We start from the raw sequence: 17,772 nt of genomic DNA on the forward strand, positions 1-17,772 counted from the left end.
CCATTGAACTCACAATATTAAAGGGGGACACAGGAAGCAAAGATACACACATCAGGCGCTTGCACTTGCAAAATAAAACCACAGGCAGAGCTGAAGAAGGCAGAGCTCTACCATGCCCAGCTCAGCTCTGCTGTGTAGGCAGGTCTTCTGCACTAGGTGGGTGCCAGCCAAGACCAAGGCACCCAGTCCGAGAAGAGCCACAACCACTTCCCAGCTAGCCTGCCCCACGTGCCTTTGGGAGCCCCCAGCTGCCCCCTACTTCAGCAAGGTGAAATCTTTCTTTGTGAATATGATGCCCATCTGTCCTTTCCCTTTTCTTGGGGCCGCTCAGACTAGGTATTCAGCTGGGTTTTTAAAACTCTCCTCTTCATTGCCTCCCTCAAACTCATATCCCCAAGCTAATAGGGTTATGAGTTTGAGGATCCCAGGTGAGTCGGTAGGAACCCTCAGACACTGGTGATTGGGCAAAACAAGATTTGTATAGCTGGGAGTTCCCGTTGTGGTTCAGTGGTTAACAAATCCGACTAGGAACCATGAGGTTGTGGGTTCAGTCCCCGGCCTTTCTCAGTGGGTTAAGGATCCGGTGTTGCTGTGAGCTGGGGTGTAGGTCACAGATTCGGCTTGGATCCCACGTTGCTGTGGCTCTGGTGTAGGCCAGCGGCTATGGTTCCAATTCGACCCCTAGCCTAGGAACCTCCATATGCCACGGGAGCGGCCCCAGAAAAGGCAAAAAGACAAAAAAAAAAAAAAAAAAAAAGATTTGTATAGCTGCTCAGAAGTGAAATCTTTTTACAGCTCAGAAAGCTACAGCTTTGGGAGTTCCCATTGTGGTTCAGTGGACTCGAACCCGACTAGTATATATGAGGATGCGGGTTTATCCCTGGCCTTGCTCAGTAGGTTAAGGATCCCACAAACTAACACAAGAGAAACTGACACAAGCCCTGTGAAACTAATATAAGAGAAATAAAAATACATGCTCACAAAAAGATCTGTACACAGTGTTTCTAGGAACTTTATTCATAATAGCTCCAAAGTGGAAAAAACCCAAATGTTCATTGACAGTGGTAAATCCACTCACTGCATTCCTAGACCTTGGTAGAAAAGAATAAATTACTTAGATATGCACCCATAAGGGCAAATTTCAAAAGCAACTTGTTAAGAGAAAGAAGCCAGACACTAAGGAGTACATACTGCGTAATTTCACTTTTATGAAGTTCACAAATAAGCAACACTAACCTACGGTGCTTTTCCCTGCGGTGAGATAATTAACTGGAAAGGGGCAGGAGGGGACTTTCTGGGGTTATAGAAGTAGTCCGTGTCTTGATTGGGGTGTGTGTTTCACAGGCGTACACATTTGTTAACTCATCAAAATATAAATTTAAGAGCTGTGCATTTTACTGGGTGAAAAATTTGCTGCAAAAAATTAGTAAATAGGAGTTCCCGTTGTGGTGCAGTGGTTAATGAATCCAACTAGTATCCATGAGGACAACAGTTTCGATCCCTGGCCTTGCTCAGTGGGTTAAGGTTCTGGCATTGCTGTGGCTGTGGTGTAGGCCAGTGGCTACAGCTCTGATTAGACCCCTAGCCTGGGAACCTCCATATGCCGCGGCAGCAGCTCTAGAAAAGGCAAAAAGACAAAAAAAAAAAAAAAAAAAAAGCCAGCATTGCTGCAAGCTGCACTGTAGGTCACAGATGTGTCTGGATCAGGCATTTCTGTGGCTGTGGTGTAGGTTAGTAGCTGCAGCTCCAATCTGACCCCTAACCAGGGAACTTCCATACGCCTCGGGTGCAGCCTAAAAAGCAGGAAAAAAAAAATTAAAAATTAAAAAAAAAAAAATTTACTCTAAGCTTAGCTAGCCCTGATCATGTACAAAACTCTTTTCTCAGGGTTCCTTTTCCACAAAGCTTGTATAACTTTCTGTATCCATATTAGCTTTTCCTTATTTAGTTCCCATCCAGAAACAACCAGCTCTAGGAAAAGAAGACTTTCTTTTCCCTTAACAAAATGCAGTTCCATTCCTCACAACTTCTTTTACTGAAAACACAATCCTACTTTGCAACTATATACGAAAATGTTTCCTTTATTATTTCTAGTAGCCTAATTTATTTATTTATGTAGTCTTTTGTCTTTAGGGCCGCACCCATGGCATATGGAGGTTCCCAGGCTAAGGGTTAAATCAGAGCTACAACTGCCTGCCTAAGGCACAGCCGCAGCAACTCAGGATCTGAGCCATGTCTGCAACCTACACCATGGCTCATGGCAACACCACTGAGCAAGGCCAGGGAGCAAACCCGCAACCTCATGGTTCCCAGTCGGATTCATTAACCACTGAGTCACAACGGGAACTCCTTAAATTAACATATTTAAATTAGAACACACAACCCTTAAAACCTTCCTTTCCAGTGAAGATCATGAAGTAAGCAACTAAGAACTGTCATTCACGTTAGCATTCTGTAGATTGGCAAATATAAATGCCAATAATAACTTCTAAAAATGTGCATTTTATATAAAATATCTCAGTGTGGCACCAAACATTTATTAATTGTTGTAAATGTCTGTAGCTTCTCTGTAAAAGGAGGCCAAAGCTCAGTAACAAATGTCTCTTTCTTTCTTTTTTTTTTTTTTTTTTTTTTTTGATGATTTTTAAAGACCCTGGAATAGTCTTCAAAAAACACTTTTTGGTTTGGGTCCTTATTTTGCAGATGTATTAGTACTGGCTTCAAGGAGCAGGCAGGTACCTTATATGGTATTTGGCTAATCCATGATAGATAAATCTGGCTTTAGCTACATTGAGTGAGACAATAAAGACTGTGAACTACTCTTGAGTGGGACTTGGGAGTGTAAGCAGATAGGGTTGGGAGTCCCCAGAGAAAGAGAACTAGACATGGCTTTTTTGACAGAAAGGAAAGTCATTTTTGACCTAGGACATTTTGTGATCTAAACCTGGCTACAGTGCTTGCCCTTGAATGAGTCTCAGTAATTAATTATCTCAAGGGACGAAAAGAATGCAGAAGCATTGCCTCTGATCAGGCAAGAGAAGTCATAGACTCCCGGCTCTGTTTCAATGGCAAAAGACTGGCGCCCTCAACTACCATCAACTGGAGCCTAAGGGATGATGATGTTGACATCTGATGACCCTCCTGACTTCAACCAACTAAAACTTGAACTCTGTCAAGCCCCCAAGCCCTTTCATGAATACGCATATACCCTTAGCTTTAAACTTTTCCAGTCTGACTCTTCTGGGAGATACTGCTTTGGTAAAGATCGGCAGTATTCTGCTTACTTGCTGCAAGGAATTAATCCTTTCTTCTCTCGCTCTTTTGACTTTGTCGTGTCTTTTGGCTCAACACCAAGAGGCGAACTCAGTTCTTTGATAAGGGTGTTGGAAAGAGCATAGTCACAGTCTTTAACCAGGTGGTAGCCTTCTGTAGCCCCCTTTGCCTGGCAAAGCAATAGTTACCTTTTTCTCCTTTACCCCCCCCAAAAAAGAAAGAGCATAAATGATGTAGAAGCTGCTTAGAAGCTGGAGAGCACAGAGGGTAGCAGTTCAGTGGGGGTATAGGAGGCTCCTGCTAGATCCCTCATTGGGCTTTGATCCATCCTCACTGCTATGAAACAGGGGCTCTCTGAAGAAATACTGGAAAGTACTTGGGTCACTAAGGTCAGAGATTCATGAAGCTCCAGCACCCTCACTCAAGTAATCCTTGATCCCTTGACCTTGGGACCAGTAGGCTAAAGACAAAGAAAGGCTCTGTGTTTTCCCACCTCAGGGGCAGGAAGGGGAGCAGGAAGGAATGCTTCAAGTTGGCTTATGTAGATATGTCTTAAGACAGACCTGGAGGAAAAACAGTGATTCAGAATGAAGTAAGGAAACTTGTGGGGGCAAGTCCCATTTGAATGTTTAGGGCAGTAAAATGGTCTGAGGTGTCCACATAAGTACTAAGAACAATGATTATTTAATAGAATTTTGCAATCTTAGAGCTGGAAAGGCCCTCAACAGCAAACCTTTTGTTGCCAAGGAACTCTTCCTTCAAACAAAAGCTTGCACAGGAGTCCAAATACAAATCCATATGGAAGCAGGATTGCTCTAGTTGGGCAAGCGTGGGGGAAGGGCTGGGTGAGGTTTTATTTTTTTTTAATTTTTTTTATTTTTTTGTCTTTTGTTGTTGTTGTTGTTGCTATCTCTTGGGCCGCTCCCGCGGCATATGGAGGTTCCCACGCTAGGGGTTGAAGCGGAGCTGTAGCCACCGGCCTACGCCAGAGCCACAGCAATGCGGGATCCGAGCCGCGTCTGCAACCTACACCACAGCTCACGGCAACGCCGGATCGTTAACCCACTGAGCAAGGGCAGGGACCGAACCCGCGACCTCATGGTTCCTAGTCGGATTCGTTAACCACTGCGCCACGACGGGAACTCCAGGGTGAGGTTTTAAAAAGAGCTTATTGATAAGATTAGAAAAAAATTTAGATATCGGGGAAGAAAACGTTTGAATTTGTAGTTATATCTTAGGGTAAAGAAACATGGATCACAAAGAATAAAGTTTCCCAAAACCGAAACATTCTTAATTTATAAAGCGAAGAGCCTTTGGATTTTAAGGACATTTTTACTTGAAGGTATGAGAACAGGGAGTATGACTTTTAGTCACACGGAAATGAGCCTTGGATGGAAAATTTCAGATTTATGGACTATGCTTTGCCGAGTTAGGACAGTAAGTCCCCAATCCCCACCAGGTGGCGCCCATGTTCAGCATTTTAAGAACATTTCGTTCTCTTGGTCAGGAGGCCTGCCTCGTGCTTTGTAAATGTAGAAAATCCGACTGGATGTCACACTCAAGAAAACAACACTGGTATTCTTTTATTTTAACCTCTTTCTCTTTCACTTCAGATATGGAAATCCGCTTAACATTGGTGCTGCCGAGGTACCTTAACTTTTCAGAAAATGAAGAGGGAAAACTCCCACCCATTCCAAGGAAAAAGGAAGAGATTTCCAGGGGACCTGGTGCAGCAGGAGGGAGCCTGGGAATTTGGAGACAGCTGGCTCAGGCTTCGCCAACTAGATGATCCCGAGGAAGCACGGCTTCTCTGGCCTCGGTTTTCTCATCCGTAAAATGGCTCTTAGAGCCCTACCATGCGTGGGATCCCATTAAAAGGAAGTCAGACAAACCTCAGCTTAAATTCCGGATCCTAGTTAATTTAAATCTAAAAGAAATCATCATCTGGTATGATTTCTGAGGTTAAATAAAATGTTCGTAGCGCAGGTAGTGTCACAAAATGGGTTATTATTGCTCTCCTTCGTTAACTCATTATTCTCCGGAGGGACAACTCCTCGGTGAGCAAGTCTGAAAAGTTATTTATTTAATCATATTCAAGGCAGGTTTTAGAACGCCTGGCTGCAACCTGCTAAGGGACAGTTGACCGTGAGGGGCGGACCGCAGTTCTGTCGCAGAAATCCGGGACTAAGTGCTATTTCACAAACCCGCCTTAGGGCCTGTCTCCCTCCCGCGCCGGAGCGCCCCGGCCTCAACCTGCGGCCAAAGAACCTCCGCTGCCCAGACAGCAGAATCTGTACCTCCGGCCTCCAGGAGCCGGCTGCAGCATCGTACAAGCTCGCCTCATGGTAGGGAGAGGCTTCACCCCGCCCTTGTGCGTCAACGCGTAGTTGCGCAGAGGCGTTTCCCGGGGCGTGCCGCGGTTGCTAGGCGACCACTCCGCTCCCCCTCCCGCCCTGGTGCTTGTCTTGCTGTTCCCGTCCGGGGCCAGTCCCGAGCAAAGGCGCGTGGAGCTGCAGTGTCTGGACGCGAGTTCCTGGGGAAGCGTCGCGTTCCGGGAGGCAGCCGCCCTAGTGCAGGTGGACACTGCCTGCTGGATCCTTCAACCGCCGCCCCTCCCCCCCGGGGGTCCCGAGCTGACGGATGGGAGGCACCGCTCGCGGGCCCGGGCGAAAGGATGCGGGGCAGCCGGGAGCTGGACTCCCGCCCCAGCAGCGGAGGTAACGGCGCCGCGGGGTAACGGGCTGGGGCGCCCCAGTGAGCAGCCGGCTCTGGCAGACGAGATCTGGGGGTGGGGAAGAGCTGGGCTGGAGGTTGAGCGAGACCCCCGCTCGAGGGATGAGGCGAAGGGGTCTGACCCTCTCTCTCCTAGGGACCAAGCCACCCTCTTCCTCTCCATCAGCTCCCCTCCCCCCAGCCCAGCGTGGGAGGGGGCTAGAGCGGAGTTAGGGAAAGGAGAATCCCCACCTTCTCCAGACTATCCCTGAAGCCTAGATTGGGGGTATATGGTAAGGAACTCTTAAGAAGCTAGGACTTTTTATGAGGCATTTTAGCAAACTGGAGGAGACAGGGAGCAACACTTTTCAAAGTCCTGTTGCATAGAGCAGATTACCAAGGGCTGAACTCTATGGGCTTTGCCGCGAGGGGTGCGGTCTGGCTCCGGATGTGCAGGTGAGAGGCTCAGCCGAGGAGGGCTTTCTGCCGATCCTATTTTGAGAGATTCGCCACCTTGCCTTGTGTTTTTACACCACAATGGAGAGTAGGAACCCCCCCCCCACACACACACACACACTTCATTTGCATGGAGACTTCCTTTGGGTAATTTCCTTTGGCTATTTATAGGAAATCTTGTAGATCTTCAGTCTTTTTCTTTAAATGTGTTCGCCTGTACCATTTTGTTTTGTTCGTGCTGTTGGCAGAGAGTCACATCTAGAATTTTTCGTTCTTGTCAATGAAGCATTTCTCGTTAAAGACAAATAATTCTATCAGAATGTGAGCATGGTTTTTCAAAAGAGAACATTCCAAAAATATTTGTAGTAGATATTTTGTTTGTTTGGTTTTTGTTTTGGGGTGGTTTTTTTTTTTCTCTTGGTATTCCTATAACACATCGATTAAGAAAACACTAGAACTAACTTTAGAGAACAGTTTTTAAAAGAAACTAAAATATTCCAGTTTCAAAGATTTAAAAAAAATTCTTCGCTTGCAGCTAGGTCATTATCATTGTATTTATATCATGTAAAAATGATACAATGAAATGCTGATATGTGTTACTGGGAAATGCACGTTCTTGGTGACAAATGAAATACATTATTCAGGGCCATCTTGGGGATTAAATAAATCCTCTCCCATCTTTTGTGTTCCCTTATAGTGGTGGAGACACTGTGTTAAAGAATAGAGAAATGATCCTTGATCATTTGGCATTTAGCTTCCACCAGCCACAGAAAATTAAGTGGGTAAAGACGTGAAATTAGTACATTTTGTAATAGAATCCCTTTAGTATTTGCTGTAGAATTCACTGTCTTTTTCTACAAGTTAGATAGATGTTAAGTAGGTAGATGAATGGATAAATCAAAATAAGACAGCTCTAAGAAGACCTTTTATTTCTTGCTTGTAAGACCCAGAGTAGGTGGACTGGAGCTATTCTTCCCTTTACAACATGTGGAAACCGGTTCAGAGAGGAGGGTAGTGTAGCCGGTGGTAGAGCTGAGATTAGAATCCAAATCTCTGACTTGGAAAATGCAGTTCTCTGCCTTGTTTGTTTGCTATGTTTAGCTTTAGGTTTCAGATATAAACTAACCTTCGCTTTTAAGTCGTAAGTTAAATGAGATCCTTCTGATAGTCCCTGGTGTTAACAACATTCAGAAGGTAAGACTTATTTTCATTATTTCAAAATACAAAGCTGGAAATGCTGTCCTTTCTATAAGAACAAAACAAAGGAAGAAAAGTTGAGTTTCCTCTCTTCCTCTGCCAAATACCCCAGTGGTTTGTGCTCAGTGCCAAAACACAGTGTGGACATTTGTTTATGTTAATTATTCTTTGTAGCAGATATGAAACAGTGAAACACTGGGTGTTTTGGAAATACACATTTATGTCGTTCAGTTACTGACAGATTTTATCCGTAATCCTTTCAACTAGATTGGGGGATGGTGTCTATGATACCTTCATGATGATAGATGAAACCAAATGCCCACCCTGTTCAAATGCACTCTGCAATCCTCTGAACCGCCTCTACCCAGAAGACTGAATGTAAGTAAATGAAGTCATTCTTTGTGCTCTAATGGCCCTGGAAAAGAGGAAGTACCACTTTAAATGCTCAAAGTACAGTTACATCTCACTGGTAACCCAGACTTTCTCATTTCTATTTGGTTTCTCTTGGCTCTGAAATAATTTCTGTGGCCCAAGTTTAGCTTTTTAGAATGATTTTGATTTGGAGCCCAACCTCTTCCTTTCAATCACAGGGGGAAATATATGGCATTGGTGGGGGAGGATACTATCTTTATCTAGACAATTTTTTTCCTTTTTTTTCTAGGGCCGTACACATGTGCAGCATATGGAAGTTCCCAGACTAGGGGTCAAATCGGGGCTGTAGCCACTGGCCTATACCACAGCCACAGGGACACCAGATCCGAGCCACATCTTTGACCTACACCACAGCTCACGGCAGCACCGGATCCTTAACCCACTGAGCAAGGCCACGGATGAAACCTGCAACCTCATGGATGCTAGTGGGGTTTGTTACTGCTGAGCCACTACGGGAACTCTGATGTTGCGTTTTTTAATAGAGTGATATATACATTATATTACGATGGCTCATTTTAACAAAAGCAAGGAACAAAAAATACCCCTGAACTTAGAGATCTGCAGATCTTTTTTCCCAAGCCCTCACTTAAAAGTACACTTAGGAGAACATTTTAGAGATCATAAATAAGGCTTGAACAGTTCAGTTTGGTTTTGATCCATTTAATCATTTTGAAGCTTACAGACATTTAGCTTTTGACACCATTTTACTCAAGATAATAAAAAAAAAATTAATTCTCATTGCCTCAGCCTGCCTAGAGTTATAAGGAGAGCAGGGTTTGGGTGGCTTCCATGGCAGGGAAAAGCTGTCCTGTGACTTTAAAATTTGCTGCATTATCATCTGATGAACAAATGGAATAGTTGAGTAGACTAATTTATCAATATTTCTCCTTCATATACCTAAAATTATATTTTAGAAAACTGCTTTCATTTTTCATATTTCTTTCCAACTTTTTGTCAGCTTTTGCTATTAAAATCAACCTTTTCACTACTTTCAAGGCTAATAATATTACAAAACATGGGCTAAATATATTCGGAATGCTGGTTACTCTATTTTTAATCTCCCTTCCAAAGTGCAGTAAGTTTCCTTTTCATTTTCTGCAAGCTTATTTCTTTAAAATGTAAAAACCTCTAAGAGTTCCAGAAGCACATACGTACTTCTTGTGTTGACTATCAGGTTTCTTGGTTACTTGCTGACAATTAGCATGTCTCTATAGGAAACTTTTGCTACCGGTTGTCAGGTGACTTCAGGTCCATTTTAACTTTAGTTTAGAGTTGGCCAGTGTCACCTTCTTCTTTAATATACAAATTAAATTGTATATTTCAAGATCAAACTGGGTTTTTCACTGTATGGTATTCAGAATAACACAGTTTGGGAAACATAGGATTTTAGATTCTAACCCAGTTTTGCAAACTTTGCTGAAAAAAAAGAGCTTTTGAGCTCTTAGTGACACTTCTAGTTCATTATGCTATGACTCCATCCCAGGACCCTGTTGCTCATTTCACAAAGTCCTTTAGCTTCATTGTTTATGCAAGATACCCTTACATTCTCATTGTAACCTATAAACCATCTGCCCCGAGGCTTTTAGTGGGTTGGCTTTGTGTTCCAGAGATTTAGGGGCATAAATGAGAGAGTGGGTGGTGGTTTATATCTGGATGAGAAGGAGATTCCTTTTTGGAATCTCTCAACAAGCTCTGGTAAGGCTTGATGAACACAGTTGAAGATTCTGTTCGAAACATCAAGAGCTCTCCAAATTAACAGCGCATGGGAAACATTCTTAAAGAAAACAGGATTAATCTGGCTTTATCTGTCTCTGTGGACATAATTACATAGCTAAAATGTTTGAAGTCGATGTAGACATTGCTCAGTTATTGTGATTATAACCCTAGGCTAGAAACACAGTGTTTTCTAACTATTTGCCTTTAACATACACGAAAATTGTAGATTCTCCTAGAACAATGGAAGGAAGATCTTATTTATAGCAAGTCGACTTGATACATATTTGATTCAGGCCAGTATTTGAGTTATTTACAGGAAAGGAAAGAAAGATAAGGAGAGAACCCCTCCCTGTGTGGAAAAATTCCTTACTGGAATTCTGCCAATTCGTTGGAGATTGAAACCTGGACAATCCATAGTGGACCAGACCCAGAGTGCCGTGTTCTGTTCTGGGAGCCACACTTGCAGAGAGAAAGTACAGCCTGTGTTGAAAACATGAGTAGGATATGAAAACATGAGTTGAAAACATGAAAACATGCGTAGCAGCCTGATACAGGCTGTGTGAGGGGAGGATGTGATAAGGGCGACAAGCTAGAGAAAAACGGTGGGGGCAAGACAGCCCCTCTGAGGTATCTAGCTGGCTTTGGCATAAAATTTGCATACTCCTGTATAGATCTAAAGGTCAAAATAAGACTTAGGGAGTTCCAATAGCGGCTCAGCAGGTTAAGAACCCGACTAGAATCCATGAGGATGCGGGTTTGATCTCTGACCTCGCTCAGTGGGTTATACAATCTGGCGTTGCCAAGAGCTGTGGTGTAGGTCACAGACGCGGCTCAGATCTGGATCTTCTGTTGCTCTGGCTATGGCTGTGGCTGGCCCCTGTAGCTGCCATTCGACCCTTAGCCTGGGAACCTCTGTGTGCCGCGGGTGCAGCCCTAAAAGACACACACACCAAAAGACTTAATTTGGAGAGAGAGAGATTCAGGCTCACTTGAAGGAAAAACCATGAGTCAGGAAATCCACATGACATCCTTAATCTTATTGTAATAGTCTATGGAAATTCCGTGTCTGTTACTACATCTGTTGTTATTAGTGTTCTGTACCTGAGACCCTCTCTTTATCACAAACAGAGACGAAGACCTCCAGAGCCAGCGCAGCCCTACATGTAGGCAGAGTAGGTGAGATATCCCAGGGATGGACCCTGGACCACAAATACCTTTCCTACCAGCTTGTCATTGATGACTACAGTTCCTAGAGAGTCATTCCCTGGGGTTAAGGCATTGATCTTCTGTTCAAGTTCAAATCTCTCTGGAGAGGTAACACATTAAACTGTATAGCAAGTTGGAAGCAGGTTTTTTTAGGTGGGGGAGAAAGTGGGGGAGGTGTTCCCATGCAACCTAAGGGAAGGTCAGTGGTGGGAGCCTTCATGGAGCAGAAGCATATTTAATGCCACACATCTAGTGGAGGACGAGTCTGCAGCTATGGAGGAAGGTGCCAACAGAGACAGAAGAGATGAGCTGAGAAGGGGAAGGGAGGGTGTATAGGAGTTTAAGCCTTAATATATTTAGTATTAATATGTTGAATTTTGCCTAATTGTTCCCAGTATTTTTAACATGTTTCCTAGTTTGTAAATGTCTTTCGCATATAGTGTTTTTTTGCTTGTTTGTTTGTTGCTTTTTTAGGGCCACACCCACGGCATATGGAGGTTCCCAGGCTAGGAGTCGAATCGGAGCTGAGGCTGCCGGCCTACGCCAGAGCCACAGCAACACCAGATCCGAGCCCACGTCTGTGACCTACACCACAGCTCATGGCAGCGCCAGATCCTTAACCCATTGAGCAAGGCCAGGGATCGAACCCGCAACCTCATGGTTCCTAGTCGGATTCATTTCCGCTGCACCACGATGGGAACTCCTATATTCTTAGTTATAATTTGATTCACAAAACATCTTGCAAGGAGATATCATTATCCACATTTTACAGATAAAAGAAACCGAGGTTAAGAAACTGGGCTAAAGGTTAAGCCTGTCCTACACCTTTTGATCAGTGTAACGAGGACCCCAATCTAGGCCATTTGAATGTGTCCCCAAGAGTTTAGTAGTCAATGTTTAGATGCATTTACGTTAGGTAGTAAAAACTTGAAGGGAAAATTGGCTGAGATGCATGCAAATGTTTGATTTTGTTATTTAAATCTACCTAGTACCAAATAATTATAATTCCCTAGTTCAGCCAACTCTTATTCTCCTAATAGATTGTAGTGCCTTGAAGCCACTTTTTTTTTTTTTTTAGCACTTTTACAGTCGTGAACAATTAGTGTTCATATGAATGGTAGTTGAAAAGGTATTTAGGTTCTATCTAAAGGCCTGTTTTATTTTCTTGAATATTGATAGTTGTCTATTTTGGTATCAGAGATTTCTCCTGGTCTGTGTCTTGCCTATTTATTTATTTATTTATGTCTTTTTAGGGCCTCCTGCAGCATATAGAGGTTGCCAGGCTAGGGGTCAAATCAGAGCTGTAGCTGCCAGCCTATGCCAAAGCCATAGCAATGCCAGATCCGAGCTTCATCAGTGACCTATGCTGCAGCTCCTTAACAAGATGTTTAACCCACTGTGCAGGGCCCGAGATCGAACCCACATCCTGGTGAATACTAGTCAGGTTCATTACCCCTGAGCCACAACCCGACCTCACTTGCCTCTTTATTTAAAAACCCAGTGCCAAAGTATGGGTGCGTTTATACTGGCTGCTTTACTTATGTGTAAGATTGTGTAGTACCTCATTTTTGTAACTGTAGTACTCTATAAATGTTTAAATTGATTAAATGACCTAAAAGGAGCAGGCAGGAACTAATGTCCTGCTTTTATAACTAAATGAGGGCTGTCTAAAGTATGACAAAGCTTAAATGTTTTTTATCCTCATTTTTTTGTTATTTTAATCTTTTGTATTTTTCTTTATTTAGATGATAGGTCAGGTGTTGTTTTCTTAGGTTATATTAAAATTCTATTTTTTAGGAGTTACCTTCTGGTACAGTGGGTTAAGGATCCAGTGATGTCACTGCAGCAGCCCAGATCACTGCGGTGGCGTGGGTCCAGCCTCTGGCCCAGGAACTTCTGTGTGCTTCGGGCACAGCCAAAATAAATTAAAAAAATAAAATTCTATCTTTTAAATGTTTGGCCACTTTGAATCATCACCTAATCTGTCCCCTGTTTTAAGAGATTGTAACTGTAGCTCAGAGCTCCTCTGAAATTACATACCCCTGATCATAGAGGCTTTCAGTCAGTCAGGTTGGGAGTACAGTTCTTCAGGGTCCATTAAGAAAGGTAGTTGGGAGTTCCCATCATGGCGCGGTAGAAAGGAATCCAACTAGGAACCATGAGGTTGTGGGTTCGATCCCTGGCCTTGCTCAGTGGGTTGAGGATCCGGTGTTGCCGTGAGCTGTGGTGTAGGCTGGCAGCTGTAGCTCCAATTGGATCCCTAGCCTGGGACCCTCCATATGTTGTGGTTGCATCCCTAAAAAGCAAAAAAAAAAAAAGAAAGAAAAGAAAAGAAAAATTGTTGTTCTTTGAAGCATCTCAGAATTCTTTTTTTAAACAAAAGATTTAGCATTTTTTTATCTTTCCTTCTAGCACCTTCTTATATTTTTCTTAGTAGTTTTTTTAGTGTTTGGCTTTTAGCTTCTCTTTTCCTGCATCTGATTTCAAAGGCTCTCATGTCATTTCAGAGGTATTTAATAAGTAGAGTTTTCTTCCATGGGTTACTGTTCACAGAAAAAGGTGATGCAGCGTCAAGTAAAAAGAGGAGTATCCCTGCGTCACGTAGGCTCTTGTTGAGGAAGAGTAGTTGTGTGTATGTGTCTGTGAGCAAGAGAGAGAGAGAGAGAGAGAAAGAGAGGAAGAGGCGCTTTGAGGAGAGTTTTACAAGAAACACCCCGGGGGCCCTGTATTTTCACTGTTATTCATCAGACACTTAAAGAATCAGCCTCAGTGATCTCAAGAGTTCTCTCTGGATTAGAATGTTTGTGATTCAATGAACTGAGCTAGAAAGATGCAATAACTTTATTGGGGACCTGGGAGTAGACAATGAGGCTTTGGTCGATTCCAGGCCATGGTTAGCATTCCTGCCCTCCTGGAGAGGGACAGGACTCAGAGAACCTAGTGCCAAATTCTGTTTTGGACTGGCCTTCAGAAGACCTGGGTTGATATCCTGCCTCTGTCCCTTAACAGTATTTTATCATTGATGGAATACTTCTATATGCATTATTTTGCTCCTGCTATATGCCCTTAAGATTTGGGAAGAAGCTTGAAATAACAACTAGTAAACATTATAAGGCAGTTGTGTGTGTGTGTGTGTGTGTGTGTGTGTGTGTGTGGTGTGTGTGAGTGTGTGAGTGCCAGATTATGTGCTAGACTTGAAAAGCTAAAGTTAGGATGTGAATGGAGCCATAGTTAGTATGGGCCCAAAGTAGTTCCAAATGGAAGAGAGACGACTAGACTTGGGCTTTGAAAGAGTGTAGGATTTGAGTAGTTGGGGTGAAAAGAGTCTCAAGAGGAAGACATACCTAATAGAAGGAACTAGCATGTTTAGGGGATGGTAACAAGACCACCTTGTCTTAAACAAAACAAGGCAGGAGTTCCCATCGTGGCTCAGTGGTTAATGAATCTGACTAGGAACCATGAGGTTGTAGGTTCGATCCCTGGTCTCGCTCAGTGGGTTAAGGATCTGGTGTTGCCGTGGGCTGTAGTGTGGGTCGAAGACATAGCTCAGATCTGGCGATGCTGTGGCTCCGGTGGCTACAGCTCCAATTAGACCCCTAGCCTGGGAACCTCCATATGCCGCAGGAGCGGCCTTAGAAAAGGCAAAAAGACAAAAAAAAAAACAACAACAACAACAAAAACAAAACCCAAAAACAAAGCAAGGCATATACAGAGGGTTGGGATAGCCATAACAGTTGGGGAGTCTGAGGATTAGGGTAACACAAGTTTCTAGAGACTTCTTTTCTTACTTTTGGGTCTTTTAACTACACACCTGGACATGTTTTGTTTTGTTCAGTCGGGGGAGGGTTCTTTCATCATTCCATTGCTTTTAATGACTTAAACATAGATTCGTTTCTCTTTGCCGTAGATCCCTACTGAGCATTTAACAAGAGATCATACCCAGCGCTTTCTGAATGGAGGTGAGATGAAGGTAGAACAGCTATTTCAAGAATTTGGCAACCGAAGATCCAGTACTTTTCAGTCCAATGGCATCAACGACTCTGAAAAATGTTCTCCTACCACTTCTCAGGGTCAAAGTTCGGATAGCTTGAATACGGTAAAATCCAGCAGTTCATCGAAAACATCCAGAGTGGTGCCCCTGACTCCAGAACAAGCGCTGAAGCAATATAAACACCACCTGACTGCTTATGAGAAGCTGGAAATCGTCAATTACCCAGAAATTTACTTCGTGGGTCCAAATGCAAAAAAAAGACATGGTGTGGTCGGTGGTCCCAATAATGGGGGGTACGATGATGCAGATGGGGCCTATATCCATGTGCCTCGAGACCACCTAGCTTATCGATACGAGGTGCTCAAAATCATTGGCAAGGGCAGCTTTGGGCAGGTAGCCCGGGTCTATGACCACAAACTTCGCCAGTACGTGGCCCTGAAGATGGTGCGCAATGAAAAGCGCTTTCATCGTCAAGCTGCCGAGGAGATCCGGATTTTGGAGCATCTTAAGAAGCAGGATAAAACGGGCAGCATGAACGTCATTCACATGCTGGAAAGTTTCACATTCCGGAACCACGTTTGCATGGCCTTTGAATTGCTGAGCATAGACCTCTACGAGCTCATTAAAAAAAACAAGTTCCAGGGTTTCAGCATCCAGCTCGTACGCAAGTTTGCCCAGTCCATCTTGCAGTCCCTGGATGCTCTCCACAAAAATAAGATCATTCACTGTGACCTGAAGCCAGAAAACATTCTCCTGAAACACCACGGGCGCAGCGCGACCAAGGTCATTGACTTCGGGTCCAGCTGTTTCGAGTACCAGAAGCTTTACACGTATATCCAGTCTCGGTTCTACAGAGCTCCCGAGATCATCCTGGGAAGCCGCTATAGCACGCCCATTGACATATGGAGTTTTGGCTGTATCTTGGCAGAACTTTTAACAGGGCAGCCTCTCTTCCCTGGAGAGGATGAAGGAGACCAGCTGGCCTGTATGATGGAGCTTCTAGGGATGCCTCCACCAAAGCTCCTGGAGCAGTCCAAACGTGCCAAGTACTTCATTAACTCCAAGGGCCTACCTCGCTACTGTTCTGTGACCACTCAGGCAGATGGGAGGGTTGTGCTTGTCGGGGGTCGTTCGCGGAGGGGTAAGAAGCGGGGCCCCCCAGGCAGCAAAGACTGGGTGACAGCTCTGAAAGGGTGTGATGACTACTTATTTATAGAGTTTCTGAAAAGGTGTCTTCAGTGGGACCCCTCTGCCCGCCTGACCCCAGCTCAAGCATTAAGACACCCTTGGATTAGCAAGTCTGTGCCCAGACCTCTCACCATTGAAAAGGTGTCAGGCAAACGGGTAGTAAATCCTGCAAATGCTTTCCAGGGTCTGGGCTCCAAGCTGCCTCCAGTTGTAGGAATAGCCAGTAAGCTTACAGCTAACTTAATGTCAGAAACCAGCAGTGGTATACCTCTGAGCAGTGTCTTGCCAAAACTGATTAGCTAGCGGACAGTGATGTGCTTGGAGATGTGTATGTGTGTATTTTTAATTACCTTGCCAACCTGAAAATGAGAAAAAAAAGAAAGAAAAAAAAAAAACCCAAGCCCATTGGTGGATGTGTTTTTGTTAGACTAGATTTCTTTTTTTTAACAAGGCAAAACATTTTTATATGATTGTAAAAGAACTCTTCAAGGGCTAATTACCTAACCAGCTTGTATTGGCCATCCTGGAATATATATTAAATGACTTTTTATAGGTCAGTGCATCTTTTGTTATTATCGTCAGAGGTGTGTCAACTGATGTATTATTCTGATGGTTCAAATCCCTTTCTCAAGGTGGAAGAGATGCTGGAAAGTATATCCTGACCACTCACTTCTAGTCTCCCTCTGCATCTGTTCCAGAGGGTTCACTGGGGACGTGGCTATGTTCTGGGCAAGAGCCAAAGTGAGGTCTCTCCCTAGCAGGTGTTCCAGGGCTCATGCTGGGTGGAAGGGCTCATGGCAGATGTGGGGTGGGGGAGCTCCGGGAAGCTGTGGGTCACACAGAAAAGTTGAGTCACTGCCTCTCAGTGGCTCCTGTCTCTTCCCTTCAATTCTGTCACATATGGTGTTTTTATTTTATGTTATTAGTTCATTGATTATTATTTTGCTGTTGAGTTGTTTCCTGGGCACTCAAAGCAGTTTACTGATATCTCACCGCTTCACAGAATGCTAAGACTTAATCAGTGAGGGCTGCTAATAAAACTACTTGCTTGGAGTTCCCGTTGTGGCTTAGTGGGTTAAGACCCCGACTGGTGTCCATGAGGATGGAGGTTCAGTCCCTGGCCCCACTTAGTGGGTTAAGGATCTGGCATTGATGTGGTGTAGGTTGCCGAGGCAGCTCACAGCCATTGTTCCCTGTGGCTGTGGCATAGGCTGGCAGCTGCAGCTCCGTTTCAACCCCTGGTCCAGGAACTTCCCTATGCCGCAGGTGTACATATGGGAAAACAAAAAACAAAAAAAACTACTTGCTAGCTGACTGCCTTACTCAGAAGGGTGGAGACAACTAACTCGCTGCTCCTGTTTTTATTTTCCCCCTGCCCTGTCTCTGCTTCCTCCCTCCTCTGAAACAAGAGTCCGCCCAAACTCTGCCCTGACAGTGTGCTCTTGAGAGTAGTCCAGGGCTTTTCACAACACTTGTCAGGATGATCCAGTTCCATTTTTATTTATTTTTTGCCATTTCTAGGGCTGCTTCCACGGCATATGGAGGTTCCCAGGCTAGGGGTCTAATCGGAGCTGGTGCCACCAGCCACAGCCACAGCCACA

At 44.2% G+C, this 17,772-nt stretch overlaps 1 protein-coding gene across 1 annotated transcript; it reads left to right on the forward strand.

The window, feature by feature from the left end:
• DYRK3 (dual specificity tyrosine phosphorylation regulated kinase 3) lies at nt 5,711-16,728 on the forward strand. The gene is given in 4 exon segments (XM_021063317.1): nt 5,711-5,990; nt 7,906-7,985; nt 7,988-8,016; nt 14,900-16,728. Coding segments are annotated over 4 exon segments (1,761 nt in total). The 5' UTR covers nt 5,711-5,913; the 3' UTR covers nt 16,475-16,728.

This window comes from Sus scrofa, chromosome 9 (genome assembly GCF_000003025.6).
Source record: "Sus scrofa isolate TJ Tabasco breed Duroc chromosome 9, Sscrofa11.1, whole genome shotgun sequence".
Lineage (NCBI taxonomy): Eukaryota > Metazoa > Chordata > Mammalia > Artiodactyla > Suidae > Sus > Sus scrofa.